This window comes from Peromyscus maniculatus, chromosome 10 (assembly GCF_049852395.1).
Source record: "Peromyscus maniculatus bairdii isolate BWxNUB_F1_BW_parent chromosome 10, HU_Pman_BW_mat_3.1, whole genome shotgun sequence".
NCBI classification, from domain to species: domain Eukaryota; kingdom Metazoa; phylum Chordata; class Mammalia; order Rodentia; family Cricetidae; genus Peromyscus; species Peromyscus maniculatus.
Window position 1 is genome coordinate 63331278 of NC_134861.1, and position 24144 is coordinate 63355421.

At 42.7% G+C, this 24144-nt stretch overlaps 1 protein-coding gene across 10 annotated transcripts in view; it reads right to left on the reverse strand.

Moving 5' to 3' along the window:
* Atp8a1 (ATPase phospholipid transporting 8A1) overlaps positions 1-24144 on the reverse strand; it is a 227252-nt gene that overhangs the window by 27715 nt on the left and 175393 nt on the right. For all 10 annotated transcript variants that reach the window (XM_076546409.1, XM_006974634.4, XM_076546407.1 and 7 more), the window contains 8 exons: positions 23560-23743; positions 23354-23464; positions 15089-15163; positions 14864-14986; positions 11597-11675; positions 7527-7588; positions 1992-2048; positions 765-872 (listed from right to left, as the gene is read on the reverse strand). In XM_076546409.1, the coding sequence (XP_076402524.1) occupies positions 765-872; positions 1992-2048; positions 7527-7588; positions 11597-11675; positions 14864-14986; positions 15089-15163; positions 23354-23464; positions 23560-23743 (799 nt within the window). The remainder of the gene's footprint in view (positions 1-764; positions 873-1991; positions 2049-7526; positions 7589-11596; positions 11676-14863; positions 14987-15088; positions 15164-23353; positions 23465-23559; positions 23744-24144) is intronic.

The window sequence follows — 24144 nt, forward strand, 5'->3', positions numbered from 1 at the left end:
ACAGCCCGCAACAGGGGCTCACATTACCTTGATTTGCAAGTTACTGTGAGGTCACAGGAAATCCCGAAATGTTTTCCACATTTTCTTTTATACATTTTATGTCAAATTTCCTGCAATTGAAATCATAAACCCTCCTACTGCTGGACCCTCTTCTGCAGGGAAGGGATCTTTTGACACTCCCCTATGAACACCTAATAACTCAATTCTTCCCAGTGTAACAAGAAACTGAAAGACAGAATTGAAAATGGAGTATGATAAGGCTGAGATGTCACGTGCCTCAATTCCTTCAAAACGAGAGTCCAACTCATGTCATTAAGACATCTTGAAAAGTGCATTTACTCTAGGGACGGCTGACTTCTTTTTGGAATAAGAGACAACAGAAGAAATGACAGATTGTCCCAAAGAAGGTGCCGTACCACTTCCCTAAGCCTCTTATCCCAAGCGCACTTGTGGATTTATGGTCTAATTCTTAAAATGGCATCTTCTAGATGATATGGGTATTCATGACAAGACTCAAGTTCCCTACAACCATATTTTACCGCTCCAGTTATGTTTATGAAAGGATAAGTCAGATTTAAGTTAAATGTTGAAGTTTAAAATACCGGTTGGAGATTTATCTCTCCCACCTGTGGCATTTGAGGGTGGTCAAAGGCAGCTGAAGAGAGACCCACGGAATGGGAAGTCGTGCTGAGGAGGATGAAGGCTCATTAATGGATACCCGCTTCTAAGGTTCTGCTGGGTCATGAGTCATTAGCATACATTACCTCTCCAGACATATCAGGAGCCATGGGAACGGCAGGCCACAGAGATGAGTAGATTCCAAAGAACACCACCCAGAGCGCGATGCTGCCCCAGATGGCAATGTGGCTGAACTGTGAGGAAGGAAAGCTGTGTCAAGACACTCCCAACCAGTCAAGCCACGAACGTTACTCAGTCACAGGTTCTCTCCTTGTCTGTACTGAATTCAGAAAAACACCACTTCCTGGATTTGTGCTACAATTGTACACACTCATTCTGTAATCTCCTTCACTGTTTCCTACGCTAACATTTTTTATCCATGGCCATCTTCCACTCTCCTTTATCTTTGCCCTGCATGTTCTTTCTCAAAGATGTTAGACACACGAGAGAGAATTATATAGAGGTCACAGGGCGTCAGATCCAAATTTCTCATCCCAATTCCCCCCTTGAGCATCCAACTATAAGTCTGTTTTCTTTAGTGAGTCTCTTTACCTGGAAGTGGACAGCCTGCAACACTAATGTGTTGAAAGTGGAATGTGTTTTATACAGACTGTGCATGTGTAAGTTTCTGAGGAGAGATCTCTCCCTGTTGCGGGATAATACTTTTGTACACTCTGAAGATGTGTCTTTGCCAAGGTGCCTTCCGTTTGGTTTAATAAAGAGTGGAATGGCCGTCAATAGCTAGGCAGGAGAGGATAGGTGGGATTTCCTGGGAGAAGGAGGCTGAGGATGAGGAATGTAGGTAGGATTCACCAGCAGCCTTGGAACAAGTAGAAAGGGTCATCCTGAGGAGAGGTAACCGAGCCATGTGTCAGAATGTAGATTTAAAAAATATGGGTTAATTAAGTTATAAGAGGTAATTGTAAACAAGCCTAAGCTAAAGACCAAGCTTTCATAATTAATAATAAGTCTCTGTTTCCTTATCTGGGGGCTGTCGATCCAAGGTTACTCTGGTAAAAAAGCATGCTACCTCTCACTAGTTTCATTGTTAATAATTCTTCAGAATTATTATCTGACAGGTTTCCTATGGAACACCAGTCCTGTGACGTCACTAACCCGAAAGTCTCCATCTTTGGGAGGTGGCAAGAGTGTGCAATACTGACTTCAAAGCCTGAGCGGCCTCAGTAAGAAACTCATTTAACTCAGTGTTTTCAACCCATAATCCCCAGTTCCCCTCCTCCCATACCCAAGGTTCCCCAATCACTAACTGCAGGCTTTGTTATAAAGAGGCCTGTGATTAGAGATTTCCTTACCCACGTCCAGTAGGAGGTTTCCAGTCCCGCTTTCAAACACACAGTGATCACTACAAACTAAAAGCAGAAAGGGAAAGTGTTACTTTGTTTCGTAATATGGTGTGGTGGGTATCATGATCTATCAAGTGACGGAGAGACCTTCCAAAGAACGAACAGGTCTGAATTAGACCAGCTCATCAAACTCACGGAGCAGGTGGCTGGCACTCAGTAGGTCACCGTAACAGCGGCCATCGGCACGGCTCCTGCTGCCCTCTCCTGCCTCTGCTCACATCCACAGCCTCAGGGTCCCTCGAGGAGGGCCACCGAGGGCCCTGCTATCTCTACTCTGGACAATTCATGAATAGCACGTGCTTAATGTTAATTTGGAGTTTCAAGCTTTCTTTAACGGAATCTTGTTCACTAAAAGCTCACTTCTTGGATTTTTAAAGATAAATTATAGAAGTAAAACAACGATGTGTTTAGGAATCTAAGTCTTTGCTCTGGAACTTTATGTAGGGATGATCTTGCAAATGTAGGAGATGAGAGTAGGAGCCACTTCTTGAAACACACACCATTTGTGGTGACTAAATGGCCGTCCTGGCTAGTGTTAGGTCAACTTGACACAAGCTGAAGTCACCTGAGAGGAGGGACCCTCAACTGACAAAATGTCTCCATAAAATCAGGCTATAGGGAAGCCTGTAGGGCATTTTCTTAATAAGTGATTGACGTGGAAAGGCTCAGTCTGTTGTGGGTGGGACTACCCCTGGGCTTGGTGGTCCTGGGTTCTATAAGAAAGCAGGCTGAGCAAGCCTTGGGGAGCAAGCCAGTAAGCAGCACTCCTCCATGGCCTCTGCATCAGCTCTTACCTCCAGGTTCCTGCCCTGTTTGAGTTCCTGTTCTGACTTCCTCTGATGAACAGTGATGTACATGAGTAAGTGAAATAAACCCTCTCTTCCCCAAGTTGCTTTAGGTCACGGTGTTTCATCATAGCAGTGATGAAACCCTGATCCTGATTAAGACAATGGGTAATTCTGAAATGAGGAAACAAAAGCTACCTTGACTACTCTGTGTAAGACGAAGTGCTAAATGGTCTTATTAATAAAAAAACAAAACAAAGCAAAACCCAGAGCCAGATATTGGGGTTAAAACCAAGAGATCAGAAAAGCAGAAAGAAGCCAGCCACGTTCTGACCACTCGGAGATCCCCAGTCAAAAAAGACCTACTTCCTGTGTACCCATGCCTGTATGCCTTTCTGTTCTGCCAACTCATTTCCTCTTTCCACCTACTTACATCACTTCCTCTTCCTGCCCAGCTCTGTCACTTCCTGTCTGACTATATAGACCTCCAGACCTTTATGGTTACTGCTGGGATTAAAGGTGTGTACCACCAAGCCTGCCTCTGTTCCCAGTGTGGCCTTGAACTCACAGAGATCCAGACTCGAGCCCTGCCTCCCAAGTGATGGGATTAAAGGCATGTGCTACCATTACCTGACCCCTATGTTTACGATAGTGGCTGGCTTTTTCCTTTGATCCTCTGATAAACTTAATTAGGGCACACATAAAATATCACCACAGCTCTGGGTCTCTCATACGAACACTGCAGTGGTTCAATACACCTGCATTGGTGTCAGATGACAAGCCGCTTCGGTTAATGAATGGGCTAAGATCACTCATCAGTATGTTCAGCTCCTTCGTCCTGAAACTGGAGCTGTTAAGGCGTACCTCCTGTAGGACTAATCTTGATCGTCAACATGAGTGGACTGAGAAGCACATGGGAGACTAGTAGTCCACACTGGGGTTGTCTGTGAGGGCATTTCCAGAAAGCACTGTCTAAAGGAAAACTCACTCTGGTAGTGGAAAGTGTCATCCTGCAAGGTGAGGGCCCGATGGAGAAAAGGGCAGAAAGGGAGGAAGCCTGCCTCTCTCCTCTCTCTCCTCTCTCTCTCTCTCTCTCTCTGACTGTCACAGTGTGAGCCTCTCCATTCTACCATAACTCCCTGTTCCGGTTTTCTGTGGCAATCATCTCAGAGTCCTGGCGTCTCCAATATCCTGGGTTTTTGACTGAAACTGAAGCTACACTTTCACCAATGGCTTTTCCCCGTGCTCAGCCTCAGTTTCTCCCCATGACCCCTTCAATCCTAGGGTCTCCACTGTAAATGAGGCTGTGTCTTGAACACTGGCTTCTGCTGGCCTCTCTTCAGGGAGACGCTAGTCCTCTCACACAAGGCCAAGCCTTGACTGCTCTTCATGACCCGTCAGGCCTTCAAAACCAGAACCACCTGGGAGACCCTCACATGCTATTTGTGGAGTTTTCCAGCCAGTTGGTATGCAGCAATGGTCCCACACTGTACACTGGCCTTGAAGAAACACTCCCCAAAAGATTTCACCCCAATGATGATGGTGTCTTATTAATCACTGCGGCAGTTTTCCAGCCCCCGCTGACCAGCATCAATCTTTTGTTTGTCCTAGCGAAGCAAAGATTTTGCTTCTGTGCTGCTGGTCCTCTTGTTAATCGCAGCTGATTCTTCAGCCTCAGCTGACCAGAAACTGTAGCTCTGAAATTCAAAATATTCTACTAGTGGCCCCAAGAGTCTTTGAGGGACTCTCAAACTTCTCTCTGTAACTTCCGAAGTCAGGCTTCAGTGTCTGTCGTTTTCTCTTTCAAGCTCTCACAGAGTAGCCCATTAAGCTCTGAGCACTCAAGGCCATTTCCAGCCTGAAGCTCTACAATGCTCCCCACAACCAACATGGTAAGGCCTGTGAGAGCAAGACCCCACTTCTGGTACCAATTTGTTTTCTGTTGCTGTGGTAAACACCCTGACAAACAACAACCTGGGGAGGAAAGGTTACAGTCTATCATGGAGTAAAATCAGAGCAGGAACTCAAGTCAAGCACCTGTAGGCAGGAACTGAAGCAGAGACCAGAGAGACTTCTCTTAGGCTCACATTCAGCTACTTGTCTTATGCAGCTCAAGCCCATGTGTCCAGAGATGGCACCGCCCACATCAATTAGCAATCAAGAGAATGCCCCACAGCATGTCTATGGACCAATTTGATGGAGGCAATTCATTTCCCACTTGAGATTTCCTCTTCCCAAGTGTGTTGACAACCGAGATCAGTCATCCATCTTCCCACCATGATGGATTGACACCTTCGACACTGTGAGCAAATAAACTTTTTCTCTTCAGTTATTTTGTGCAGATATTTGTCCGAAGTGATGAAAAGCCAAGGAGCACCTCTTCCTCACAAGGTTGTTTTTGATTAAAACACGGAATGTGGAACACTTAGACCAGCACTCATATCATTGCGATCTATCTATAACTACAGGTAGAAAACTGAAACCTTGTGAGTCAAGGCAACTCTGGGCCTTAGGATTAATTCATATCACTGAAAATGTATTTTCTGCCGAATCGTGGTGATTACCAATGCCCATAGTGTCCACTTCTACTTTCAGGTTTTGGAGACAGTACATGCTTCGACATTTTTGAGCAGGGTTGAAAAGTTAAGGTCTAGGGTTACAGTTGTATTTTCTCATCAGGATAACTGGTGGTAAATCATGATTAATATCTGCAGACATCAAACTTGTATTAGTGAATAGTAGTTAGCTTAAGCTACATAAAATTTTCAGTAAGTGATAAAATGAAAGAAAAGCACTCTCTTGAGACCCGAGACGTTAGTGTGTTCCCAAGAGACAGCCATAACATCAACTGTGGGTTTTTTCCCCACCTACCTAGTTAAGTATATATATAATCTTCTCAAATATGGCTGTGCTTTTCTTTTACTCCTTCAATGGGAAGACGCCAGGAAAGAAATCCAAGATTTCCCAAACCTCAAGCCCTCTGGCTACGTGAGTATCACTTCTGTTGCTGTGATAAAACACCCCAAAGAAAGGCATATAGAGTCATTTGATTCGACCTGGCTTCCGGTTCCAGCTTCTAGTCATCATTACAGCTTTGGTGCCTTTCCTGGAACTCGCTTTGGAGACCAGGCTGACCTCGAACTCACAGAGATCCACCTGCCTCTGCCTCCCGAGTGCTGGGATTAAAGGCGTGCGCCACCACCGCCCGGTGAATTCTCTATTTTTATATAATGCAAAGCCCAAACTATGAAATGCTGCTTATCATATTCAATAGAGGGTCTTCCTGCCTCATAGGCCAACTGGATCTAGACAATTCCCCACGAAGACTCTCTTCTAAATTGTGTGGAGTTGAGAGTTCAAACAAGTCAGCACACACATGAACTTAACTTCTCATCATTCAGTTATTCCAACACTTGAGATGTGCATACTTTAGTTTTCAGTGCTGGGGCCTGAACTGCCTGAGTTATACTCTCAGGCTCAAAATGACATTTGAGCACCATTATCACAGAGTCAGCCACACCAATGGCTGGTTGGCCACACTTTCTCCGTACAGAGGCTGAAGAGTGAGTGAGTGAGTGAGTGAGTGACACAAGGAATAGAGAGAGGGCTGGTTACAGAATGCAGAACTCAGGTTGGAAGGTCTGTGTAATGGATTCAACTGTGTAACTATGGGCATTAGCATTCCAGAGACCTTTTGAGTTTTAGTAGAAAAAAAAAACGGTCTGAGTGTTTCCTGGCATCTTAGAGGCAGTGGGAAGAACTTGGTGGCTCTTTGGCAGCTGTGGGAAAGAACGTTACAGAAGCCCGTGGATCACTCTCATTAAAAACACATCAAATGTGTTTGACTGTTTGCTTGCATGTATGTGTGTGCACCACTTGTGTGCCTGGTGTCTGCCAAGGCCAGAAGAGAGTCTAAAACCCCCAGAACTGGAGTTACAGATGGCTGTGAGCCATCATGTGGTGCTGGGAACTGAACCCAAGTCCTCAGAAGCAGCCAGTGCTCTTAACCATCGAGCCATTTTTTCCAGCCTCAGAGTACTCTAATGTTAGTTAGCATAAGCCTCTAAAGAAATCACTGGTTACACACCCATGGATACTTTGATGATGCTTGGTAACATTTAGGAAGCCAAATATATATACTCTACTCTACTCTACTCTTTTCTCTTCTCTTCTACACTATACTATACATACTACACTACACTACTCTATACTATACTATACTATATATTAGCGATGGCAGTGAGATAAATTTGAAGAGAAAGTTAAAAATGAAGAAAAAACGGGAACAGCTAGTAAGAGTAAAGAGGGAATACCGAAAATCAAAGAAACAGAAATCTTCTAAAGCCAGTGAATCCAAATCACACTTACAAGAGCAGGTATGGTGGTACATGTGCCTGACAATCATTCTTGGCACTTGGGAGGCTGAGGTAGGAGGACTTTGAGCTAAAGGCCAGCCTGGGCTACACAGTGAAGTCCTATCTCAAAACAAAACAAACAACAACAAAAACCAAATACACAGAAGAAACCCAACAAAACCTTATGTAGGAAGCTCTTAACACTCCAAATGCCTTAATTTCACTTTTAAAGGAAACTCTAAGTGACCCCGAAGCCCACCCCGCACACATTTAAGTCTGAAAGGAAAGGGGCAAAAGTAAGAGGCAGTGGTTTAGACAGAAACACGCAAAGGGGCTGAACTCACAGTATAAACGAAGTTTCCCAGAAGCAGGTAATCTGAGGTTTTCCCATTTCCAAATACCGTGCCTGCAAGAAAAGAAGACAGGCTTGTGAGGAAGAAAATGAAGGAAGGTCCAAAATCAAGAAAGCAACTTCGTCATTTTGAACACAAGAAGGACCTAGAGGCGCTCGGTGGGGTTAGAAATGAAGTGTATCTTTGAGACCAGACTGTTATTCCTCACAAAGTTGCTACAGATGGGCCACAAATTAAATACCAAACGAGAAATCCGACTTGCTAACCAATTCTTAGACTCCACAAAGTGAAAATAAAAAAATACACAAAAATGTTGAACTCTTAATCATTTGGAAAGCTTAAAATTCTGGGCATGGACAGAATGATGTCTCAGGGCAGAGACAGAAGGTTGGCAGCATCAGAGAGAGTCACAGGACCCTTCTCAATAAAGCTATTAACATGGAACCAAGAGGGATCTGTGAAAAACCATGCTGGGACACAAGGGAGCACCAACTTGATCCCACGCACATGATGCTTTGAGGCTGGACTTCTGGGCATATTTAAAGTCCTTTGTTATTCTACGATTGAGTAACAAAAAATAATTGTAGATGAAGGAACAGCAACTAACCAAGAGATGCTATTACTGGTTGAAAATATCGATACTCAATTCCCGGGGAACTCATCTCCATCATGGGGAGCATGAGGCTCCCTACTCTGCGTGGTTTTCACGTTCACACAAGTTACATGTGCTGTCTGGGGCGAGGCAAAGGCATTTGGCTTGGCTCTGTTAACTATTGGCTTTCATTCCTGGTCTTTGGATTCACTCAGAAATGATTGCATATCCTCCGGAGCTTCTGCATACATGCTTTATAGCTATCAGTACTTACCAAATCAGAAATTAAAACAGAACATTAAAAAAAATCTGTATTTTATCTAAAAATAACAGTAATAAACCCAGTACAAAGTCATATAAACACATTTTATGAAAAATAGCTATTTTCCTAAACAAAAATGAGTGAGAAAATTGGCATTATTTTACATTAATCTCCTTAATGTCCAGAATTTAACAGAATGCAGCTGGGTTCTCACATGTTGCTTTGGTTACAATATTTCAGAGAAATATGGATTTGTAGAGATACACATGGAGTTATGATGGGTGTGTCTGTGTTTATTTTGGTAATCTTTTCCAATGATTCTTTTATACTACATCAAGACTCAACAAGCTGCTTCCCCCGCCCCCCCACCCAGGAGGTAGAGCTCTGTGTTTTGTTTTTGTTTTTTAAAGGTTAGTTGTCAGCATGGAATCTGAAACTCCACTAGTGAACTCTGTGTGCTTGGTTACATTAAAATCCATGGATTCCATGGCATCATGCAAGACTGTAATCCTGTGGAAGGCAGTGGCTCAGCTCATGAAGAGAGCAATCTTTCCCACAATGCAAGTCACTGGGCTCTGGGACAATAACAGACGTGTTTTTATGCCTGCCCAGTCTGTCCCTCAGAACTTTATCTCGACACACCAATGTTCAAGGGTTAATCAGAGCAGTGGTCTACAGTGTCTTCAAGGGCAGCCTTAAGTGACACTGGGTATACAGCAGCAAGAGTTCGCGGACCTGCACTACCTCACCGCCATTGTTTTCACCCAAGCACCAGATGTCTTATCCCACACCGGGTTTGTATCATAACTGAAAAAGACAAAAACTGACTATTACAAAAATTGATAACCACTCAAAATTTTGACTTCACAGGCTTCCCAACACTCTTGAATTTTAAAAGAGATCTACAGACAACTCTTGGAACTGTTCCGCTAAGAATGATTATTACGTTTTATATTGTATGGACTTCTACGGACTCTAGTTCCTGCATCCTTTCAGAGCAAAACACGTCTCCCGATCTCCTAGCACTCATCCCAAAGTGGGAAAGAGGCGAAACAATTACAGAGCCCCCATCATCAAACTGGGAACGCAAAGCCTGTGCTACCTATAACTCATTCTTGGAGGAAGAAGCCAAGGGCCCTCGAGACTTGTCTGGATTTGGTTACCCCAGGCAGCAGCTGCTGGGGACGGCTGGGCTGAAGCCGGCTGATGTGGACTGTTTCCCAGGAAAACACAGAGATCTGGCATGTCTAAAGTATACTGTATGCTGTTTGGCTTGGCTTATTTTTGACATTAAATTTCCCTTTTCTAGTTTAGAATGTTGAAATAGTAGTTTCATGGATTGGCAATATCTTGCTTTTAATTCTTATGTTGATTTTTACATTTTGAAAATTAACTTTATGTGGTGAATTTCATTAAGGTCAGGATAACTTGAATTGTACCCTGGACTTCAGTATTTGACTGCTTCAAAAAAGCAGAAACAACATAATGTGCATCAGCTGATTACTAAAAACAGAAACAACATAATGTACATCAGCCGATTACTGGGTAAGAATGGTATATCTATACAGTGGAATATTATTTAACCAGAAAAGGGAATGAAGTACTGATCGATACTACAACTTGGAAAAGCCAAGCTTATGGACATAATTCCACTTATCTGACATGTTCACAATAGGCAAGTTCACAGAGATAGAAAAATTAGTAGTTTCGAAGGGCTATGAGGCGTCTAGGAAGAATCTGGGAGTGACTGCTAATAGACGAAGGATTTCTTTCTGGGGGTGCTAAAAACATTATGGCATTATATGATGGTGACGTGCGCATAGTTCAATGTACATACTAAAAACCACTGAATGGTGTATTTTGAAATGGTAAATGTTGCAGTAACTTAATTATACCCCAATAAGAAAACAAACTCTTCTCCATGGTCTTGACACTGAGAAGTATTTACTGTTACAATTTCCTGAGTAATGAACAAAGGAGATTAAAACTTCGGCTTAGGCAGGAGACCACCACCAAGTGTTTCTCTGGAACACTTACACATTCACATTCACGCTGTGAGCCACAGTAATCCAGCCGCAGCTGACTGGGGACCCGTGGGAAGGCAGGCACCGTCCTGAGCACGGCAGGTACTCACTCCTCAGCATGCTGAGGCTTAGGGGAGAAAGAGGGCCCAAACCTCACACCAGGTTAGGCCAGCTGTGTGCGGACATAAGGGTGACGAGGGGGACTGGGCACCGCAGCAGTGGCACAGGGGTGATCGGAGGGAGAGAGGAGCCTCTCTGGTCACAGCCTCTCTGGGGAAGAACACACAGGACTCGGGAGGTGGAGGATTTTGTTATAAGGATGATAAGCCTTGAGATACTTGGTTTTGTTTATGTGTTTTCAAGGTCCTTCTGGAAGGCCCCGTTAAAGGGGCAAGAACAGCAAGTGTGGTGTGTTATGCGAACAACCACGAGTTCACAGCCGGTGGGGACAGATGGATGCCTGTACTTAGTAGGAAGGACTCACAGAGACTTGAGCGGAGAACGCGCCAACGTTTATATTCTTGCAGCCTGGGAGCACAGTACTGAAGAGCCAGTGCTTCCTTAGCACCCCAGGGAAGAGGTCTGCCCTGGGACTCCAAGCACCAGGCTAGGCTTGACAGACATCCTTCCTCCCTAGAGTAGCCACTTCATCATTTTTATGGACAGAGGAAGTACACCATGATCCTCTCTTTCAAAACTGATGGAATAAAATCACTCCCTTGAAACTAGCCGAGAAAAAAAGAGTGCGCACTCCAAGACGAAGGGGGGGAGACACATTAAAAATGTCAGCTCAAGTTCACCTGAAAATGCCAGCCCAACGGATCAGGCTGAATTTAAAGTGCTCTCTATAAGCCGCCTAGTACGAGAAACAGATGACGTAAGACGTTAGCACTTACGATCTTCACAGCATCGTCTTGTAAGGGCGGCGGGAAGACCTGAAGTTTGCAAGTTTGGGAAGCATGAGGGGTAAAAAGAAGGGCTTTGCATAGATTAAATCACTTGACTTCTAAAGGCATAATAAACATCTTGACTGTGTGCACAACTTTTGGATGCACAGTATTTTCGAGGAAGGAAAACGCCCCGGCAGGGAACACCGCCATAACTTAGAACACACATCGACAATGAGGTCCTTTGCCGAAGGGGCGAGACAGCACCTCTTTGCATTCATACCCTTTCTACTTACCATACTGAAGGGCTTTGAGTGGGAACCAAAAGAGAATAACGGAGTGGAAGAGGCCATTCAGACAATGAACCCAGAAAACCTGAGGGAAAACAGGAATCCATGAGAACCATTCGCGATAAACTCGTGCTGTGACCTCTGCCCTTGCTTTTTATCTATGGGCTGGATGCACAAAAACATGTTTCTGCCGGGGCCACCACTGTGAATTAATAGAACTGACAGACACTCTCTGCCGTAGACGTTCATGGGTCATTTATTTATTTTTATGTTTCTCAAGATGTTTTTTCAGCTTCACTTGAAATTTTTTTTTCTACTTAAAAAAAAAATTCCACTATCAAAAGTTTAAATTTCTGCCCACCAAAGGGAAAAAAAAATCTTATAACAAATGCAGATCCTGGAATTTCTTACACTGGGATTTTTTTTCATAACTCTAGAAGAATAGACCTTTAAAAGACTATGACTGGGAAATCCGCCCCCCCCCATCCCACTACTCTGTATTGCTTCGGTGGTACAAATATATAAAACTGCTTTCTCTGTCTTGCATAGAGTGTAAAAAAAAAAAAAAAGCACAAAGTCTAACATTTAGATTATGTATTCATTAAAATAAAGTATTCTGACTATGTCTGAATTTATCAAAGGCTTTTACAATTGTTTAACATCTGTCAATACCAAGTCTCAGACAATCACCACAGCCACTTAACAGCCATTACTTTTTACGTCTTGTGTATTACGAACAGGAGAGCAGACATCATCGGGACTTGTAACAGAATGTGAGAGATTAAGTTATAGAAAACTGCTTAGACTCTTTATGGGCCCCTGAGCAGCTGTAGCTTCATCATTTAAAATGGCTTCTTGCAAACAAAGCTTAATGTTAAATACAATTGGCGTGTATTAATAGTTCTAAGCTGTTCAAACAACAGAAATTAAGTTGCCTGCCTCCCAAAATTTTCCACTGTGATCTCAATCTCCTTTGTGAGTTCACCCAGCCACGCTGGATGGTATGATCCAATTTACGCTCCAATACTTTACACATTTGAACTTGTGTTACTCATTAACCTTTGCTGCTTCTCCTCACTCGGCCATTACCACACGTTTTTATTTGACAGGAAGCACAGGTGGGTGCAGGAAAAATTAGTTCTACTTTTCCATTCCCCCGACCGACACTTATTGTCACACGCTAATCTTTTAACCCCTGTCATGACCTCAGCGCCTCCGACCCCTTTTACCATAACAAATGTAAGCCTCATCATTCAAGGGGACAATGTCTCCACACTTGGGACCCTCGGCAACCGCTGTGTAGACAACTATGCATTTTGTAACCATTTGTTCCTGAATTTTAAAACACTTAGGTGGAATGCAATCAAACAGTTTTGGCTGAAATCGTTTGCTAGAAATCTATAACCCCCTAGAGAAATAGATGGTAAGCTGAATATATACGCTAAACACATACAGAGATATGGGACTTGTGTAGCTCAATTGAGTTGATCTGGAGTTTTCTAAATGACCGGGCTCTACAGACAATGACGTATAGTTTTCAACAATAAAAGATAGATGGAAAAAGTTACTCTTATGTCAACATTGCATGCTACCTATTTTCTTCTTTTCCTGACCATAAAACTGTGCCCATAATTGTCATGTGTGACAGGGCATGAGAGGATGTAGCTTCTCAGGGATGACTGGGTAATCCTGGGAGGATCGAGACATGCTTTCATTCAAGAGGGGCACAGTCATGTTTGTGGCTGGAAGCTAACGTCTGAGACAGCACCACAGAGCCCAAACTATGGAAGGCAAGGACCTGGACCTGAGCTTGATAAAGCTCACTAGGTTTGCTGAGAATTATTGCCAGTGTAGCAGCCTGCACTTGGCTCCCAGATGATTTTTTATAGTAAAACAGGAGCTCACGACCACGGCATACGCCCTGACTGTAGCTTTTCATCATTTGAAAATGTTCACCATAGATAATGAAAACCATGCCAGCAATGCGGGGAGAATTTGATACAAACTGTTCACAATAAATAATAACCTAAAAAAAATAAAATATTAAAATGTTAACTTAGATATTTTATACTATGAAGAAACAGCTTAAGAATATACCACTAAAAATACATTTTTCAGAACCGATGGTACAGATTAAGCAAGCTGTAGGGTGTTTGATGTTTTAATTGACTGGTTTCAATGATTGAACCCAAAGCTATCAAGCTATATGCACATGTACTGCTGGACATCCATGCAGTGTGCTCATGAAGACTGAGTCTCATAAGAAAACGAACTTCCTGGTTATATATCAATACTACCATTTACGGTGTGTAGAGCAAAGGCACTAACAGGCCTGTTTCACTATGTTCTCGGTACACTGAGAATAAATAGCACTAGAGAGCCTTATGAATTAATCCATGTTAAAAGTCCCTACACTAGGTGGGTCCTGGTGGCTCAGTGGTTAAGAGCACTGACTGATATCCTAGAGGACTCAGGTTCAATTCCCAGGCCGTCCGGTGTCCAATCACGCCAGGATTTAAAAAAAAAAAAAAAAAAAGGAAGCAAAAGTTCCTATGCTAAATGTCTGTAAATTTAAGACACGGAATTGCTGTTATATCTGTCACTAATTTACTACTGAACATGCACTAAATTAAGTGGAAATGATTCAGTAAAAGGGTATTATATTTGTTCATTTGTTTTACTACTAATCAAATACATAAATATTATGGCATCTACCTTCGTTGTTGCCATTTTAAATTCATCCTTTCAGTGACATTAAACAGAAACCTGAATCACTACATTATACTAGTATGGAAACGTGTTAGAAGATACACTTGCCAGAAAGTAAACTATGCAGAAACGAAATCTTCTCTTGCTGGAGTGACTAAGTATCACAGATCACAGGAGGTGACAGTAGCCTGTGATGCTTTAGGCAGAGTTTAAACTCAAGCAGTACAATCAGCTCAAATGTTCACCAGCAGATGAATGGACAGTAAAAACGTGGAACATTTACATGGCAGCATTTCCTTCAGCCATAAAGAAAAATGAGCCCCTGAACCTTGAATGGGAATGAATGGAACAAAACCCCAACAAACAAAACAAACTAATGACAATAACAAAACCCCCAACAGTCCAACTCAACCAACAAAACTCCTTTGCCCTCCATACTCAGAACCTTCATAAGACTTGCCTCACACGGTACCTTGGAGTTCTTGACTGAGGCAGGCCAGATGGCCCAAGCTTGTAGCAACAGAGAAAATCCCTCTGAACACATGGGAGGACACCAGCTCCTACCTTGGTATTGAAGTCCAGAGCATTCTGAGACGTTTTGTACAACTCAGGGTATTTTAACATGTTCTCCTTTCTGCATGATCTCTCAAATATTCCAAGCGTCAAGGGAGGCATCGCTGTAAACATCTGAAGGGACATACTGCCCATTACATCACATGGCCAGATGACGGGAATGACATTTATCTTCAGTATTAAACAAATTGGCATTATCAAATGTGCTCAACTTACCACATTATAAAGTCCTATGCACCATCTCTCAAAGAGGATTTGTCCAGAAAAGCCATTGACAAAGGCAAACCAGATCTGGGAAGAAAACAAGTCCCAGAATTAGGACACAGAATCTCAACACATCGAACCCGGAAAAGCAGCACTGACGGATCATTTGTGGGCCTCTGGACAATGACATTTCTTGTCTTTGCTTTTGATTTAAAGGGGCACTTTCATTATATAGCTGCCATCTGAGACAGAATTTACCCAATTTGCCAAATTTAAATTTCTGCATGAGCAAGCAATCACAGATTAAAAAAAAAATAGGTATTATCGTATTTCTACAAGTGAATATATTTACATGCCATTAAATTCTCATAGCTTTAATTCCCCCTTTAAAGGATTCAGTTAAAGATTATTTTTTATTATAGATGTTATACTTATTTACTTAGGAACTAACTTCCTGCAGTAATAAAATCATCATTTTCTTCTGTGTCTTGTGTGTAGTTTATATAAATAATGTCACAGGTTTATTTTACTTGAGACCAGCTGTATATAGTGTCACACCCTACTTCTTTCCTTTAACATTACAAAGAGCATTTGAGTTTTCACAACTCCTTAACACACTTTTAATGGATTCAGAACTTCTGCAGTGTGGAGATTTTGCTGGCTTAACAGCTCTTGTTATCAGAAATGATTCCTAACTGAAACCTTACCTATCTTTCTTTTTTCCTTAGGATAAATCCTTCAAGTAAAACCTAATGCATTAAATATGTTTCCTTTTTTCTTTTTTATATGGTTCTTATTGAAATTTTATTGATAATTATTGCCATCAGAATGTTAAATTTGAATTTATATATTGTAATATTTTAAACTTAAACTTACAATTTTTATTTTTAATTATGTATAGGTATTTGAGTCTGCATGTGGGCATGTGCACGTGAGTGCAGGTACCCCAGGAGACCGGAAGCATAGCATCCCCTGGAGGTAGAGTGACAGATGCTTGTGAGTGGAACTTTAATGCTTGTACAAAGGCCAATCTTTAATTACTACAACATATGTTTTCATATGTGTGTAATTTTCTTTGAAAGAGAAATCCCAACTTAGAAACAAAATGTAGGAGTAATAGAGAGTTTCATTCAGCATATTTGAAACAAATACAAAGTGATTATTGGCAATACCTTGAAAAAAAGAATGCATTTAAAAAAGCCAACCGAAGTATAATTAAGAATCAAGCAGACTTGGAAGAGTAAGAAGCCTAGCCCAGCAAGAAGATTACACATCCACACAGCTCAGCACTAGCAGACAGCAGGGAAGAACTTGACTTGCGGCTCCACAGAGCACTCAGAGGCCCAGGAACCTTGCTATTCTTCATGTTTCCTTTAACCTCATTATGGAAGCATGAACGGCTACAAATTCAACATTCATCAGTATGAACTCAGGACTCCCCTACCCCCCCACCCCCCACCACCACAATGAACAGTTGCTGCATTGGCCTTCGTTTTTTATAGTGGAAGGGAATGGTTGAACAAGTATTACGAGTGGATGTCTCCAAATCAGTCTAATGGACATGATCTGCACACGATCACGGGGAATAATTAATTCTAAATGCATTGTTAAAGCATTGGTACTGAGAAAGTTTATGTTAATAAACTGTATACGGTCAATAATTATCGAGGTGAATGGACCTTTAGCTTATTTGCATGTAACCTTCTCTTGTTAATTTAGGTACCTTGAGATTAGATTTTCAGACCCTCCCCTTCAAGTCAATTAACAGACAGAAAGTTTTAAACACAAAGGAACTCACAAATAAACCAGCAAGTTTGAGTTCAAAGTGTATTTTAAAATATATAAGCAGACTGTATGCTATGATACAAAACATTCAAATGGGGGCTAACACATTTTTATCGCCGTACTTTCTGAATGAAACAACTGCCGTACTTTCTGAATGAAAGGTATATGACATATGCTTAGAAATTTATCCGTTGTATTTCAAAAGGTTCATCTTCCTGTTGCTTTTCTTTTTAAAAGGGAACGGACTGGAATGTCTAAATTAGGGCCAAGTCTTTCAACACAGTGGTACATCTTTAGGCAAATGTTTTGGTGTTCAAAGGTTTGCTCTCTACATTTCTTTTAAGGAGAAAGAGAAAGTCCTTGACAGGAAAGCAGTCTACCACGGTCAGGTTAGCCTGAGACTTGCAGTTGAAGCCATATCTTAGAAACACGACCCTAAGGAAGACAGAACCTGAATTACCATAAGCACACAGAGCTCCCCCACCCTTTCAGCCAACCAAAGCCTTGGATGGAGAGCCTTCAGGGGTGGGGGTGGGGTGGGGGTGGCGCCCAGATGATTTCAATTCCCAGGGAATTTACTTCCCAGCATACTGGGAAAGTACCACCTTATTGACTTTAATGACTTTCCTGGAAAGGGGAACCGCTACATTGTTTGGGGGGCTAAGAAAACCTAGATGCCACCAACTGTCTTAAAGTAAAGCTCCTCTTTGTTAGGACGGGATCAGATGATTCAGAAGGGGAAAAAAGAAAAAAACTTTTTAGAAGGAGCCAATGATTTAAGTGAACACCTACAGCCACTGCCAGGCAGCGACCCTGAGCAGGCTTTCTATTGCCATCTGCTGAACCTGTGTGTGTGTGTGTGTGTGTGTGTGTGTGTGTGTGTGTGTGTGTGTGTGTGTGTGTGTGTGTGTCTGCAATTGACAGCCACGGAGGAGCTAGCTAGTGATAGCCCCGGCGGGACAATGACAAAAAAGCAGCTTTTGCTGATAATCTATTACACTCTTTGGGGTTAAGATCATGCTTTATGAATTCTTTGCCAAGCTCCCCTCCAACATCCCCCACCCCCCAGAGGCGGGTCAGCTAAAGCTCCACAGACATTTTCCTGATGGAGCACTTCTGCATATTAAGCAGCAGCTTGCAAACAGTCAATGTGGTCTCTGCTCCCACGCCTGATCAGCACAAAAAAAAAAAAAAAAAAGGAGAGATCCGAGACTGGCAGTTGTCCTTGCTGGAGACATTCAATGATGTGTTTTCTGCCTATTCATTCTCAGTATTGACATGAGCCATTAACATCTGCAGAACTTGTTTTAGCTGGCAGAAGTTAGGTATGGGGGGAATTGATTTAAAAGTTCAATCCACATCCAACAGTTGAATGATATTCAAAATACATTTCCAAAAAGTGCTACCAGAAAAATAAAAATGAAGTTTCCAGGAAAGTTTTTATCTCGCTTCCTTTTTAACCCATTAAGAATGTGATCAGTGTTAAATAGCTTAAGAAGGGGCTTTACATTCAAAGCCAAGTCAATTCAGGGCTGGGGATAACCACAAATCATATAGTGCTGGGTTCGAAATGGGCTGTGAAGACTGCTTTTTCACTTGACTTACACACATTTTTATTTTCCTCAATGGTACCTAAGCTTTCACACTTCACTCTTGTTGTCGATCTAGATTTAAAAAAATTTTTGTCAACTAGTCTATGGTTAAAATATGAACTTATTTCATTAAAAATTAGACTCCATACATAGCTACGTGCTGACAGATCTTAAATTCTTGGTTTAAAAGTCTTAAAACAATCTATGTAAATAAAGTGTATCACACTTTCAATGATTTAAGTGAGAACATAAAATTAGGAAAGTTATCGATATATAGAGAGGATGGGAATAAAAATAATCCTTTTAGGGAAGGACCACAGATTTATATAGAAAACAAACATTATTTTTTTTTTGTTGTTGTTTTTGAGACAGTCTAACTAGGTAGCCCAGGCTATCCTCATGCCTTAGTCTCCCAAGTACTAGGATAATTGGTGTGCACCAAACTCCTGACTTCAAATACTAAAAAACAAACAAAAAAACAAAAAAACCCAACAACAAAACTTAAAAATTACCTTGAAAGTTTGTATTAAAACACAGGTTTTCCAGACCAAATCTAGCAATAGTAATCAATGATGCTTATGTTTCCAAGTACTTGGTTACTTTAGCTAGGGGTATGGTAACCTAACTACAGATGTTAAGTGACTAATAGATGATGTAGTCTGTATACCTCAAAACTAAGTTTCAATATCCCAATCTAACTCACAACAAGAATTCTGACAGAGGTAACTGAGCCAACTCTCTAGCAGTTTCTAACGAACACAGCAGACGTGGAGTAAAATATCTCCGCGGTAAAATATGGATCTTATTTCCATAAAGAAGTGGGTAGGCCACGTCCTTCCGACAGATGCAGAGAAAGGCCCACGGAACAGAGGATAAAGTGGTACAGACAGCCATCTATGTAAGAGGGTCCTCAGCAAACCTGTGAGGGCGTGGCAGGTCCTAGAGAGTGGAAGACAGTTTTCCTAACAAATTATCCACATCCCTCAGAGCTTTCTGAGGAATGCCTCAGCCTGTCGAGAGGTTCATTACTATGCTACACTTTCTGATGACCTAGGAGCCAGATATTAAACTACATAAGAAGTGTAGGGAGCAGAGGAAGGCCTGAGTGAGTGAAGTACAGAGTGAGTGTGTGCTGGTGATGTGGACACAGTCACGTCAAGGACGCCATAGCCCAGACTCACAGAGAAGATAGCAAAGCCGTCTCCCCTGGGGCAATGCTCAGAGGGAAATGGCAAAGCCTTCTTCGGGCCGCCAAGTGTGAGTGCTGAGAGTGTAGGCAGAAAATGTCCACCACAGCTTTCTCCCCAGATACTTAGAGCTTGGAGATTGCTTCCTTACAGAGACTGTCCTACAGAGAGTAGCTGGACCTGCCCTCGTATCCAGCTGTACACCATAAACCCTGCCTCCTTGTTTATCTCTACATAATATCCCTGCCTCCTTGTTTAGGTGTATGTAATAACCCTGTCTCTATGTTCAACTCTTCATAACAAGAACACGGAGCTTCTGGGTGATGTAGCTTCTCCAGCAGGGAGCCCAGACCACTCAGCCCCAGCTTTCCATCATTAACTTGTATCCCCGTCCCCCCCCCCAGGTCCCCATCCCTGGAACTATGCAAGGAATTGACAAAAAGGGCCTTTGAGATGGCTCAGCAGGTAAAGGAGCTTGCTGCCAAGACTGAAGAGCCAAGTTCCATCCCCAGAGCCCACGTGGTGGACCTGGACAGAATAGACTCCCGAGCTGGGTGATGGCACGCACCTTTAACCCCAGCACTTGGGAGGCAGAGGCAGGCGGATCTCTGTGAGTTCAAAGCCAGCCTGGGCTACAGAGTGAGTTCCAGGATGGTCAGGGCTACATAGAGAAACTCTGTCTTAAAAAACAAACAAACAAGAAAAAAAAAGTCCTGCAAGTTGTCCTCTGATCTTCTGCCTTCTGAAGTTGTACATGTCTACATCCATACCCACAAAATAATGAATGTCAGAAAATATGAACACATGAATAACCCTTTCTTGTTCACTTATCTGCCAATACTATGCTGCTTGCTCCCCTCTGTAGGCCACGACAGGTAATTAGTCCAAATTGAGATGCACTCAAGGCAAAAAAAATACCAGATTTCAAACACTGGGCATGTAGGGAAGAATGTAGAATTTCCACCCAAGTGTAAGAAAATTAATAATTTTGACATTGATGAGGATTGGTAATATTTTGAATATATTGACTTAAAATATGGTACTGAAATCAACCTGGGTTTTTGTTGTGGCATTTGCTAACGCAGCACCTAGAAAACTTAAACTACAAACGTGGCTTCCATCGTAGCCCACTGGCCGGCTGCTGAGGTTACGGCCTGTGCTTGACTTGATTTGTCCGGTATTTATTTGATGCCTAGTCTGATACCAAAATATCTGCAGGGCAAAACTAGGTTTTAATTCTCTGTGTGTCCATGTGTGTTTGCATGTGTGCAGGTGTGCTCATGCATGTGCTTGTGTATGGGGACCAAAGGTCAACCTCAGATGCTGTCCTGGAGCTCGCTGAGCAGGCTAGGCTGGCTGGTTAGCTTCTCCGTCGCCTAGACTACAAGGGCATGCCACACCATGTCTGCCTTTGTACATGGGCTCTGGGACTTGAACTCAGGTCCTCGTGCTGATAAATCTAGTGCTTTACCAAGTGAGCTCCCCAGTCTCAGGTTTCATTTGTAAGCTGATGCCATCTTTGATATACGGAAAGAGCCTAGAAATAGAATATTTTAGGGAAATTCCTTATCCAAAATCGTATTTGTCAACCCTAGAAACCAAAACAGAGGGCTAGCAAAGGGTGGCTAATAGAGAAGATTTAAGGCAGTGACTCTGTGGGGTGCAACCCCCCTCTGGGGTCGAATGAGCCTTTCACAGGGGTCACTGAACCTAATATAAATATTCTGCATATCAGATATTTATATTACAATTCATAATGGCAAGATTATGGTTATGAAGTAGCATCGAAAATAACCTTAGGCCCGGGGGTCACCACAACATGAAGAACTGTATTAACGGGTCACAGTGTTAGGAAGGTCACTGATCTAAGACAAGAATGCCATATAGTGATGCTGTTAGCTCATTTCCCAGCTGCACTCATGTGCCTCCTGTAGCATGAATCTTAAAAGTTCTTATTAATAAAATCAAACCCAAGGCCAGTTATTGGGGTGAATGCTGGAAGATCAGAGAAGCAGAACAAACCACAGCTTCCTCACCTTGCCAGTTCCTCAGCTGATCCTGTTTCCTCAGGCTGGAAGCCTCTGAGTCCTCATCCAGAATGGCTCTCAGCTGAACTGTGCTGCTAGAAGCCTGAAAACTTAACCAGCCAAATGCTTCTAGTTTCTGGTCCTCACGCCTTATATATCTTTCTGCTTTCTACCATCACTCCCTGGGATTAAAGGCATACGTCACCATGCTTGGCTGTATCCTTGAACAGACGGATCTCTGCCTCTGGAATGCTAGGATTAAAGGCGTGTGCTACCACTGCCTATCCTAAGTATCTAGTGGCTTTTCTCTTCTCTGACCCCAGATAAGTTTATTAGGGTACACAATATTTTGGGGAACACAATACCACCACAGCCTCCCCTGGACCAGAACTAATCGCTATCCTCTACTTCTGTCGTCTCTTTCTTTCATCGTTTCCCCCCCATCACCAGGAAACTCTCTAAATACAGTTTTCCATGTGTGTGCTTCCCCTCAACAGTGGCTTAAAGACAGTCTGCAAACGTTCCAGCTTCATAGTCTTGACGGTTTTAAAAACTGAAAACATGACTCACGAGCAATTCTACTTCAACTTTCTACCAAAGTGACCTGACACTTTCAGCTAGTGTCTAAATGTTGATGACTGTTCTCATGGCTGACATCTTATTCGCTGGAACACATTTAGAAATTATAAAAAGTGGAGAGATGGCTCAGTAGTTAAGAGCACCGACTGACTGTTCTTCCAGAGGACCAGGGTTTGATCTCCCGCACCACAGGATGCCTAACAACCACCTGTAACTCCAGTTCCAGGAGATCCACCCTGGTCTCTGTGGGCACTGCAAGCACATGGTGCAGAGACAGACAGACATGCAGGCAAAACACTCATTCACATAAGACAAAAATAAAATACATCTTATGTATCAGGAATCTTAAAAGGTCTTATTAATAAAATCAAACCTGAAGCCAGGTATTGGGGTGAATGCTGGAAGATCAGAGAAACAGAACAAGCCACAGCTATCTCACCTTGCCAATTCCTCAGCTGATTCTGTTTCCGCAGAATGGAAACCTCTGTGACCTCATCTGAATGGGTCTCAGCTGAACTGCTGCTCAAAAGCCTAAAAGCTTAACCAGCTCTGGTTCCTGGTCCTCACACCTTAAATACCTTTCTGCTTTCTGACATCACTTTCTGGGATTAAAGGCTTTGGTACCATACCTGGCTGTTTCCAGTGTGACTCTGAACTCACAGAGATCTCTGCCCCTGGAACACTAGGATTAAAGGATTAAAAACATCTAGTGGCTGTTCTGTTCTCTGACCCCAGATAAGTTTACTAGGGTGCACAATATTTTGGGGAACACAATTATCACCACAGTCTTACAACTGTTTTTTCCTAAAAAGGAAATGAGAAGATGAAGCAAGTGCTCATGAAACAGTGAGAAAGATCTCCATAAAGAGAACGGTTAGAGCCGGGCAGTGGTGGCGCACGCCTTTAATCCCAGCACTCGGGAGGCAGAGCCAGGTGGATCTCTGTGAGTTCGAGGCCAGCCTGGGCTACCAAGTGAGCTCCAGGAAAGGCGCAAAGCTACGCAGAGAAACGCTGTCTCGAAAAACCAAAAAAAAAAAAAAAAAAAGAAAAAAAGAGAACGGTTAGAATTACGAATGATAGGGGCAGGACTAAGTTTAACGCTGCTACCTCAATGATGTAGAGCACGATGTTCTTGTAGAAGCAGTACAGGATGCACTTGGAGACTCTGTTGTAATTCCAGGCACCATGAACCATCAGCAAATTCTTCAAATACTTGAACTAGGAGAGGAATGGAGAGGCATTAGTATTTCCCTCCTCACTGCCAGCTGATGGAGAAAGCAGTGTTGGTATGTGTCAGAGTCACGAGGTTTTACCTGAGCTATGGAGTAATCGGAAGAGTTGGCTGCCTGCAGACCTTCGTTCCCGCTTATCCCAACCCCCACATGGGCCGTCTGTATCATGCTGACGTCATTCGCTCCATCGCCAATCGCAAGTGTGATGACTTTGACTTGTTTCTTGACCATCTCAACCACCTCAGACTTCTGAAGAGGAGAAACCCTTAAAACAAAAACAAAAACAAAGGATCCATCACCCGTTTCCCGAAAAAAGAAAATTTGAGATGCTATAACTTTTTTTGACCAATAAATAAAGCAAACGTTTAGGTGAATGGTTCCCTGATGAACAAAGGTGGAAGGGTTCCAAATGGTTGGTTCTCTGCTAACCTGTCTGTCGCTTCGAGGGGAATTCAAAGCAAAGACAGCAATCGTCCTAGCAGCAAATCTGCAGGTGATATGCAGGCGGCCTAACACTTGGTTAAGTACCAGCCAGGGACATCAGAAATTTAATTCAAAGAGAAGGCAGACAAAGCTGTTGAGGGGATAAGAGACAGCTCGGGGGTTAAGAGGATGCACTACTGTTCTTGCAGAGGACCAGGAGTCAGTTCCCAGCACCTGTATCAG